The following is an 11,009-nucleotide window of genomic DNA, read 5'->3' on the forward strand; positions in this document are numbered from 1 at the left end:
CTCCCTACTCATCTAGTCTTTCCTATGTTTATTCTCTCTCTCTCTCTCTCTCTCTCTCTCTCTCTCTCTCTCTCTCTCTCTCTCTCTCTCTCTCTGTCTATGTCTCTGTTTCTGTCTCTCTCTCTCTCTCTCTCTCTCTCTCTCTCTCTCTCATTCTATCTATCTATCTATCTATCTATTTATTTCTCTCTCTCTATCTATCTATCTATCTATCATTCTATCTATCTATCTATCTACCTATCTATCTATCTATCTATCTATTTATCTCTCTCTCTATCTATCAGTCTATCATTCTATCTATCTATCTATCTATCTATTTACCTCTATCTATCTATCTATCTATCCAACCGTCTCTCCCTTACGTGTGGCGGGCGTCGTGCCAGGGCCTGGGTTCCCGCACCACGAGGTAGCAGTGTGCGCCCCCGAAGTCAAGCCAGCGAGGGTCGGGGCAAGGGTTCGAAGCAGTCTCCACCGACACACTCACTCCCGGCAAGTCTGTGTGTGGGAGGGGATGAAGATGAGTCACCCCTTTATCATCATCCCGCCATCATCATTATCATCAGAAGTCACCTTACGAATGACGGAAGGGAGATTGAGAGCCGATTTCACAGTCCAACACAGTGTCTTCGTAACAGCCCGAACCAAACTATATAATCCCATACAATCCAAAATGGTGAGGTCTTCGATGCCACACTAAATACACAAGACTTTTCCTGTATAGTTTCGTCAAATTTGTGAACTTGAAAACAAACACCAGACACTATACAATGAAATTTCGAAGGCTCTGGTATTGGTTTGGGAGCTTACTAACCCATCATAGGGAACTGTGAAACTAGCCCTGAGCCTACGTTTTCAGCCTTGTCTATCTTATCGAGTCTGTTTTCTGCCATGTCTATCTTATCGAGTCTACGTTTTCTGCCATGTCTATCTTATCGAGTCTACGTTTTCTACCTTGTCTATCTTATCGAGTCTACGTTTTCTACCTTGTCTATCTTATCGAGTCTACGTTTTCTGCCTTGACTATCTTATCGAGTCTACGTTTTCTGCCTTGTCTATCTTATCGAGTCAACGTTTTTAACCTTGTCTATCTTATCGAGTCTACTTTTTCTACCTTGTCTATCTTATCGAGTCTACGTTTTCTGCCGTGTCTATCTTATCGAGTCTACGTTTTCTGCCTTGTCTATCTTATCGAGTCTATGTTTTCTGCCATGTCTATCTTATCGAGTCTACGTTTTCTGCCATGTCTATCTTATCGAGTCTACGTTTTCTGCCATGTCTATCTTATCGAGTCTACGTTTTCTGCCTTGTCTATCTTATCGAGTCTACGTTTTCTGCCATGTCTATCTTATCGAGTCTACGTTTTCTGCCTTGTCTATCTTATCGAGTCTACGTTTTCTGCCTTGTCTATCTTATCGAGTCTATGTTTTCTACCTTGTCTATCTTATCGAGTCTACGTTTTCTGCCTTGTCTATCTTATCGAGTCTACGTTTTCTGCCTTGTCTATCTTATCGAGTCTATGTTTTCTACCTTGTCTATCTTATCGAGTCTACGTTTTCTGCCTTGTCTATCTTATCGAGTCCACGTTTTCTACCTTGTCTATCTTATCGAGTCTACGTTTTCTGCCATGTCTATCTTATCGAGTCTACGTTTTCTGCCATGTCTATCTTATCGAGTCTACGTTTTCTGCCTTGTCTATCTTATCGAGTCTACGTTTTCTGCCTTGTCTATCTTATCGAGTCTACGTTTTCTGCCATGTCTATCTTATCGAGTCTACGTTTTTTGCCTTATCTATCTTATCGAGTCCACGTTTTCTACCTTGTCTATCTTATCGAGTCTACGTTTTCTGCCTTGTCTATCTTATCAAGTCTACGTTTTCTACCTTGTCTATCTTATCGAGTCTACGTTTTCTACCTTGTCTATCTTATCGAGTCTACGTTTTCTGCCTTGTCTATCTTATCGAGTCTACGTTTTCTGCCTTGTCTATCTTATCGAGTCTACGTTTTCTGCCTTGTCTATCTTATCTTCACTTCCCATCACTATCCTCCCCTTCCTATTCCTTCCTCTCCCCTCTCTTCCCTTCCAATTGCTTCCTCTTCCCTCTCTTTCCTTCCTCTTCTTTTCTCTTCGCTCTCTTTCCTTCTTCTTTCCTCTTCCCTTCCTTCCCTTCCTCTTCCCTCCCTTATCTTCCTATTTATTCCTCTCCTCTCTCTCTCTCTCTCTCTCTCTCTCTCTCTCTCTCTCTCTCTCTCTCTCTCTCTCTCTCTCTCTCTCTCTCTCTCTCTCTCTCTCTCTCTCTCTCTCTCTCTCTCTCTCTCTCTCTCTCTCTCTCTCTCTCTCTCTCTCCTTCCTATTGCTTTCTCTTCCCTCTCCTCCCTTCCTCTTCTTTCCTCTCCCCACCCTTCCCCTCCTATTTCTTCCTCTCCCCTTCCTCCCTTTCCTATCCCTTCCCTCAATTTTTTAGTCCTTCCTATCCCCTCCCTTCTCCTCCTCTTCCTTCCTATCCCCCTTCTTCCCTTTCAGTTCCTTCCCTTTCTCTCTCTTCCTTCCCCCACACTCACCTATCATCAGCTGACAGAGGAAAGGGCGTGGGGAAGAGCAGGGGACGGTTACCCATTCCCCGCTGGAGGAGAGGAGACCCACGCACGACCCTTCTGTATTGTTGTTGCTGTTGTCTTTGTTGTTGTTGTTGGACCAAGGGGCGTGCAGAAGCGGCCATCCACTCGACCAGGTAAAGTCCTTTGTCTCCTGAAGGTGTGGTAACAAAAGAGAAAAAAAAAATAATGAATGAGTATTGACGGAAAAAAAAGAAAGAGATGAATGAATGAGAGAAATTATAAGTGAGTAACTAAGAAAGGAGAGAAGAGAAGAATGAATGAGAGGAGGAAAAGTGAGTTTTAGGGCGCATGAGTAAGAGAGAAGAAATGAATAGGAAGAATAGTAGAAAAAAAATAATATTGTTTGAGTATTGACGAAAAAAAAGATGAATGGATGAGAGGAATTAGTAGAGAGAAGAGAAGAATGAATGAGAGGAGGATAAAGTGAGTTTGAGAGCGCATGAATGAGAGAGAAGGAATAAATAGGAAAACTGAAGAAAAAATAAGTGTTTGAGTACTGACGGAAAAAAGAGAAAGAGATGAATGAATGAGAGGAAGTAGAAGAGAGAAGAGAAGAATGAATGAGAGGAGGAAAAGTGAGTTTGAGGGCGCATGAGTAAGAAAGAAGGAATGAATAGGAAAACAATAGAGAAAAATAGAAAGAAACGAATTGGAAAACAAGATAAAAGAGATTAAAGTGATGAAATAGAAAGGTAATTAACAAAAAAAAAACATATCAATCAAGTAGTTCATTAACAACTGCATAAATAAAAATGAATACATAAATAAATAGATACATGAAGAGGTATAATAAGGGGTATAGTGTGTGTGTGTGTGTGTGTGTGTGTGTGTGTGTGTGTGTGTGTGTGTGTGTGTGTGTGTGTGTGTGTGTGTGTGTGATTAATTTGCTTGTTGGACCACAGCTGAGTTTGAGAGGAAGGGAGGAAAGGAAGGAAGGAAGGAAGGAAAAAAGGAAGGAAGGAAGGAAGGAAGAAAGGAGGAAGGGAAGGAAGGAAGAGTAAGACGGAAAGGGAGGGAGACAGAGGAAGATAAAGAGGAGATAAAGAAAGGGAGATAAAAGTGAGAGATAAAAAAGGAGAAATAAAAATGAAGTTGGGGGACGAAAGAAATGAAGAGAAAGTGAAGAAGAGGTGTGTGTGTGTGTGTGTGTGTGTGTGTGTGTGTGTGTGTGTGTGTGTGTGTGTGTGTGTGTTCTCTACTCACGTCCTGCCGGTGAAGTCCTAGCCAGGGGTCCTTCAGTTCTGCCTCCAGTGCCGACACCCACGCCGCCGCCGCCTCCCCCCTCGTCCTCACCGTGGCCAGGTGCGCCCCCTCCCCCGCACAGGTGTCCTCCGCTGCCTGGACAAGGGTGGGACAGGTAAAAGAATACAATCACTGGATGAAGAAGAGTGCATCAGGACACCTCTCCACCCGAAATTGACCTCTCTTATGGCCATTCTTAACTTTTGTCTATTATGGGAGCGGTGAGTAGCGGGATTTTTTTTTCTCTGCACTCTTTTTGTTGCCCTTGAGCAGTCTCCTTTGTTGTATATAAAAAAAAAAGACGAAAAAAAATCAGTCATCAACATTTTAATAATTGTGTTTGAAATTTAACTCTGGGTGTGAGGCTCCCAAGACTTTTTTGTACAAGGCCACGTGAAGAGAAAAAAAATGCGTATGTTTGTTTTCCTATTTATCATTCTTTATTAATCTATTTACTCTTTTTATTACTCTTAGACACCGTTTTGCGTGATTTAGCTGAAGCAGAAAACAAAAACTCCACAGATAACAAAATAACGTGTATGATCATTTTCCTATTCATCATTCTTTATTAATCTATTTACTCTTTTTATTACTCTTAGACACCATTTTGCGTGATTTAGATAAAACAGAAGAACAAAAACTCCACAGATAACAAAATAACGTGTATGTTCATTTTCCTATTCATCATTCTTTATTAATCTATTTACTCTTTTTATTACTCTTAGACACCATTTTGCGTGATTTAGATAAAACAGAAGAACGAAATCTCAACAACACCACAACAACCACTTATTCATTCCTTTGTCTATTTTATAACATGAGCTGAATGTGGCCGTCACCGAATTACCACGCGTCTTACCTGCCAAGTGAGGGGAGTGTTAACGGCCAGGTAGCAGTGTTCCCCCTGTCGCTGGTAGTGGTGGTGGGTCGGGGGGCAGCTCTCCGGGGGGGCGGGGGAGCTGGAGGGGGTGATGGGGTGCACTGGTCTTGGGTCTGGCGGAGAAGGGTTGATAATTTAAGTGCTGCAACTAGTCCTTGAGTTACGACGTTGGCTACCTACTTACGACCACTCACACTTACGGTAAGGACAATAGTTTTCGTAATATTAGGCAAAGTGAGTCGAGATTTTTAATACTCTTTTTATTCTTTCCTTCATATTTTTATTTTTTTACCTAGTTCTCTTATTATCTCGTTCACCCACTACCCACGTCAACCAATATCAATACTCTTTTTGCTCTTTTTTTCATATTCTTTTTTTTTTATCTCTTTCTCTTATTGAGCCGATTTCATAGTCCAGCACAGTGTCTTCGTAACAGCCCGAACCAAACTATAGAATCCCATACAATCCAAAATGGTGAGGTCTTCGATGCCACACTAAATACACAAGACTTTTCCTGTATAGTTTCATCTAATTTGTGAACTTAAATATAAACACCAGACACTACACAATGAAATTTCGAAGGTTCTGGTATTGGTTTGGGAGCTTACTAACCCATCATGGGGAACTGTGAAACTGGCCTATTATCTCGTTCACCCACTACCCACTGCAACCAATATCAATACTTTTTTTGCTCTTTCCTTCATATTCTTGTTTTTTTTTTATCTCTTTCTCTTATTATCTCGTCCACCCACTACCCACGTCAACCAATATCACTTTTCTCCTCTCCCCACCGTTCACCCACCTTCCTTTCCATCGCCAACGAAAAAGTAGCTCTCACTAAAGGACAAGGAACAAACTGCACTATTATCCAACGTGACATCACCAAGGCGTTTGATAAAGTCTGGTTACAGGGCCTGCAATACAAACTACTTCAACGCGGCCTGTCGGAGTTAACGGAAAAACTGTTATGCAGCTTCCTCGATCAACGCTCACCTTCCTTCCTTCCTTCCCCCCTTCTCCCCCTCCCCCCCATGACCTACCTTGAGGGGACTGGCACAGGAAGGGTCGCCTCTCACTGCAGGTCAGGTCATTCCATAGCCCCGCCCTACCCTGGGTTAGCATCTCCACGCACTCCTCGGCCTGACCCCGCCGCCGCCTCGCCAACATTACCTGCAGGAGACGGAGGAGGAAGAGGAGGAGGACAAATGATATATATATATATATATATATATATATATATATATATATATATATATATATATATATATATATATATATATATATATATATATATATATATATATATATATATATATATATATATATATATATATATATATATATATATATATATATATATATATATATATATATATATATATATATATATATATATATATATATATATATATATATATAGAGAGAGAGAGAGAGAGAGAGAGAGAGAGAGAGAGAGAGAGAGAGAGAGAGAGAGAGAGAGAGAGAGAGAGATTTACATAGATTTACATAGAAAATCAGACCCACAGTCCAGACTTGGTGGTCTGTCCTTAAACCTAAGTGATTTTACATTAATCAGAAGACTCCAAAACGTTGCATTTCTACTCTAGTTGATATTAAGTTGAAGGAAGTGACGGTCGAGCTTATTTTGAAGGAGTCAATCGTGTTACACTGGACCACTGATGATGGAGCTTATTCCATTCTCGCACTACAACGTTGGTGAAGAAAAATTTGGTGCAGTCTGAATTTACTTGTTCACATCTGAGTTTTACGCCATTGTTCCTCGTGCAAAGTGTCATTGATCATAAACAATGTTGATCTGTCTACATTCGTGAAACCATTAAGTATTTTAAAACATTCGATCAGTTTTCCTCGGAGGCGACGTTTCTCAAGAGAACATGTTAAGGGTAAGCCTTCTTCGTAGGATTTGTTGCGCAAGGAAGGATAATTTTCGTTGCCCGACGCTGAACACCTTCTAATTTAGCAATATCCTTTGCATGGTGGGGAGACCAAACTGTACCGCATATTCCAAGTGGGGTCTGACTAAACTGTTGTAGAGCGGAGTATTACATCTTTATTTTTTAATAAATATTTTCTTTTAATGAAGCCCAACATTCTGTTCGCTTTATTTGCCGCATCGATGCATCGCTGTGAGAATTTGAGGTTTGACACGAGAGAGAGAGAGAGAGAGAGAGAGAGAGAGAGAGAGAGAAAGGAAGAAAATAAAAAAAATAGGAAACAAACAATTAAATTACATAATATTGTTTGTCTTAATGCATCATACATGCTCCCCCCACCACCTACACAAATCCCCCCCACATCCCCCCTCTTCCCCCCCCACATATGCCCCCCGTCACCCCCCACACACACACACACACCTGGGCGCCGCTTGGTTCCCCCGCGGCCCACCTGGTGTACCTCACGGGCGTCTGGTCAACCCACAGGAAGCCCCGCACCTGCCGCCTCAGCCCCAGCCACGCCCCCGCCGCGCCCCCGCCCCCGAGCATGGTGAGGTAGGCTGCGGGGTAGGGGGGACGGTGGTGGTGGTGGTGTTGAAGTGAATGTAAAAATAGAAAAAAAATGTGGCATTGTCTTAAAAAATATATACTAATGACGTAGATAATGAAACAAACTACAATGTATAATAAGTAATATCATTAAATATAAATCGCTGAGTAAGAAAAAAAAAACATTCATCGTAAAAACTGTAAAGACTAAGAATGTGAATAAAAAATGCAGAAAGTTTGGAATAATCTTAAAATATATACTGATGAAAATAACAAAATAAACTAATAAATAAAATGAATAAATATAAATAGTAGTTGAATACGACAGGTGTGTACAAGACCTTTAGCACCCCACACACCTGCCTGGGCCGAGGTGTGCACGCTGGCCAGGTCACCGCCTCGCCCCGCCCTCCTGCAGGCGTCCCTGGCACCCACGAAGTCCCGGGGCTCGCCGAAGTACTTGTAACACTTGCCACCTGAAGGAAGGACATACTGAGAGGCCGTTCTGTGCTTGCGAAAGTTTGGAAAGTTTCGTTTAGTGGTCGCAACATCTGTGGTCATATGCCGGAGAGAGACAGAAGGGGAAGGAATTATAGGAGAAGAGAACTGATCCCAGGAGACGGGACACAGCCCCCGATTAATACCTGGTACCCATTCACTGCTGGGTGGACAGGGGCCGCCCAAATTTCTATACTCCGCCCGGGAATCGAACCCGGGCTCTCTCAGTTGTGAGCCGAGTGTGCTAACCACTGCACCACGAAGCCCCCTTCTGTGCTTGCGATATGCTGAAACCTAGGTATTCTTTTTCTCTCCAAATCTAACGTGTCTATACATGTGCTGTAACAATCTCACTCACTAACTCAGAATTCATGTGACTGGTGGATGCTGGGAAGGGTTAAATCCTATTGGTGGATGCTGGGAAGGGTTGAATCACATTGGCGGATGCTGAGAAATGTTAAGTCTTATTACCAGATGCTGGGAAGGGTTGAATTTCATTGGCGGATGCTGAGAAATGTTAAGTTTTATTAGCAGATGCTGGGAAGGGTTGAATCACATTAGCGGATGCTGGGAAGGATTAAATCTTCTTGGTGGATGCTGGGCCTATTCACATAGTTAACCTGCATAGAGAAAGCCACAACAGGACAACTAACCAGGGGCAGCGGTCCAGCCAGGGTGACAGTAATGGGACGTGGCAGTGGTGGTGGTGAGGGTCGGGGCAGGGGCGACGGGGCGGGCATCACCAACAGGTCGCTTACACACACGTCCTTCAGGAGTGCCGCAGTTTTGGTCGTTCCAGTAACCCTGCCGACGAGTGTAGAGGGCAAGGCAATCCTCCTGGTCTGTTGGGGAGGAAGGGAAGAGTCTGTGTGTGTTGTATTTCGAAATGGCGGAGTGTAGAAGTGGATTGGATTGATGATATCGTGGGTTCAGGCAGCATATACCGTTCTAAGACCCCTAAAGACGTGTGTAGGGAAAAAAATAATCCTTCTGGTCTGTTGAAAATTAAGGAAAAAGTGTGTTGTACTTTGAAATGGGGGAATGTAAGAGTGGACTAGATTAATGATATCGTACGGTTAGGCAGCATAGACCATTCTTAGAGCCCGCCGACGAGTGTAAAGTGCAAGGCAATCCTCCTGGTCTGTTGGGGAGGAAGAGAAGAGACTATGTGTGTTTTATTTCGATATGGGGAAGTGTAGGAGTGGACTGGATTAATAATATCGTAGGTTTAGGCAGTATTTACCGTTCTAAGAGGCCCTGAAGACGTGTGTAGGGTAAAACTATCATCCTGGTCTGTTGGGAAGCTTGAAAAGTGTGTGTGTGTGTGTGTGTGTGTGTGTGTGTGTGTGTGTGTGTGTGTGTGTGTGTGTGTGTGTGTGTGTGTGTGTGTGTGTGTGTGTGTGTGTGTGTTGTATTTCGAAATGGGGAAGTGTACGAGTGGACTGGATTAATAATATCGAAGGTGTAGGCAGTATTTACCGTTCTAAGAGCCCCTGAAGACTATCATCGTGGTCTGTTGGGAAGCTTGAAAAGTGTGTGTGTTGTATTTCGAAATGGATAAGTGTAAGAGTGGACTGGATTAATGATATCGTAGGTTTAGGCAGTATTTACCGTTCTGAGTCCCTGAAGACGTGTTTAGAGGGCGAGGGAGGAAAAACTAGATAGATTGGTAATTAAAAGATTCTGCAGATAGCGAGGGAGGGAACTTAGTAGACGAATGGATAGAGATAAGAACTTTTGCCTTTGTAAGTAGTTGATATAGCGCATTACGAGTGGGTTGAGGTGTGCGTACTAAAAGGTGTGCAAACAGGTACTCTCTCTTGCACACACACACACACACACACACACACACACACACACACACACACACACGTAGACAAACAAACAAGCATACAAATAAACATCTCCACCTACTCACACATACAACAATCCACCGCCTACCCTCCACCACCAAACTCCACACACACATAACCTCCCCATCTCCCCCGCACACTCCCGCACACACACACACAACCCCTCCCCCAACCCCACACCAGCGTTGCCAGATTATCGTATTCACCACAACGTATTCATCATTTTTTTAAACCTCAAACTCTCGTACCTACACAAATAACGACAGAAAATCATCAAAGTTACCATTAAAACTGTTATTTATTGAGGTTTGTGTTTTTTGCTATAGTTATCGGTCAGAAACTTCGAAAATGCAATGCGATGAGTACGATAATTTGCCCCACACACCCACCATGCACGTTGTTGGGTTCTCCCGGCGCCCAGTTAGAGAAGGCGAGAGGTGAGGCGTCCATCCAGCGGTACCCTTCCTCCTGCGCCCACACACGCCCGCCAGTCCACACCGCGCTCACGCCCAACGACATCACCTGTGGCACGAAAGGGAAAGTAAAGATGGGCGTGAATTTAACTCGAGATGAAGAGTGATGAAATGAATGGGTCTGATACAGCATCCCTTAGCCCGGTAGCAGCAGGGATCACGTTTCTTAATGGTCCCTCCAAACGAGAAAAATGAGAAAAAATCATCACTCACACAAACCATTTCATAATATATATCAAAGCATTTGTGATCAGATTATGTATCATCTATTTTGGGGGGTTTATATCATGGCACAAATTTGGCCCGCTGCTGCTACACGGTAAAGCCACAAATTTGGCCCGTCGCTGCTACCGGGTTAGCGCTAAGCAGCAAAGGTCATGTGCTGAATCTTAACCCTATGAAGCTGCGATGGGCTAAAATGTTATAATGTGAAATGTTTTAGTATTGGGGAATGATTACGAAGGGAAGCAAGGAATGGAGAAATAAGAGGTAGAGGCACTAATGATGAGGTTGAAGGTACATGTTGTATAAATAGAGATGAGATGGTTTTGATGGTGTTAGCAGAAAAAAAAAGTATGAAGGAACTGGGAAGGAAGAGAAAGCAAGAGAAGGGATGTAAGAGGTAGACGTGTTAGGGACAAAGGTGAAGGTAGCGGTATACTGACACACACACACACACACACACACACACACACACTCCCCCCCCCCCCTTCCCTCCCCCCACACACCTTCTCCTGCAGCCAATAGTTCTCCTCAAGCGAGTGTATGGAGACCAGGTCGGCTCCCTCCTCCACACACCGCCTCTGCGCCTCCCACCACGGCAGAGGCTCCTCGGCGCCCACCACGCTGTAGCAGTGGGCCCCGAAGCGCTGCCAGGCCGGGTCATCCCCACACAGCTCGTCCTGGGGTGGTGCAGGGGCTGGTGTTGGGGCCCGCGGTAAGTT

The 11,009-nt window shown here is 43.6% G+C and overlaps 1 protein-coding gene across 1 annotated transcript in view; it reads right to left on the reverse strand.

The window, feature by feature from the left end:
• Positions 1 to 358: 358 nt before the first annotated feature.
• LOC127005746 (C-type mannose receptor 2-like) overlaps positions 359 to 11,009 on the reverse strand; it is a 26,004-nt gene continuing 15,353 nt past the window's right edge. Inside the window, exons 12-21 of the mRNA XM_050874857.1 lie at positions 10,794 to 11,009; positions 9,982 to 10,114; positions 8,393 to 8,581; positions 7,601 to 7,717; positions 7,113 to 7,252; positions 5,778 to 5,907; positions 4,717 to 4,850; positions 3,819 to 3,953; positions 2,559 to 2,745; positions 359 to 495 (exon numbers count right to left, since the gene is read on the reverse strand). The exon at positions 10,794 to 11,009 is cut by the window's right edge and continues 5 nt beyond it. Coding sequence (XP_050730814.1) covers positions 359 to 495; positions 2,559 to 2,745; positions 3,819 to 3,953; positions 4,717 to 4,850; positions 5,778 to 5,907; positions 7,113 to 7,252; positions 7,601 to 7,717; positions 8,393 to 8,581; positions 9,982 to 10,114; positions 10,794 to 11,009 — 1,518 coding nt within the window. The remainder of the gene's footprint in view (positions 496 to 2,558; positions 2,746 to 3,818; positions 3,954 to 4,716; positions 4,851 to 5,777; positions 5,908 to 7,112; positions 7,253 to 7,600; positions 7,718 to 8,392; positions 8,582 to 9,981; positions 10,115 to 10,793) is intronic.

This window comes from Eriocheir sinensis, chromosome 30, assembly GCF_024679095.1.
Source record: "Eriocheir sinensis breed Jianghai 21 chromosome 30, ASM2467909v1, whole genome shotgun sequence".
Classification (NCBI taxonomy): domain Eukaryota; kingdom Metazoa; phylum Arthropoda; class Malacostraca; order Decapoda; family Varunidae; genus Eriocheir; species Eriocheir sinensis.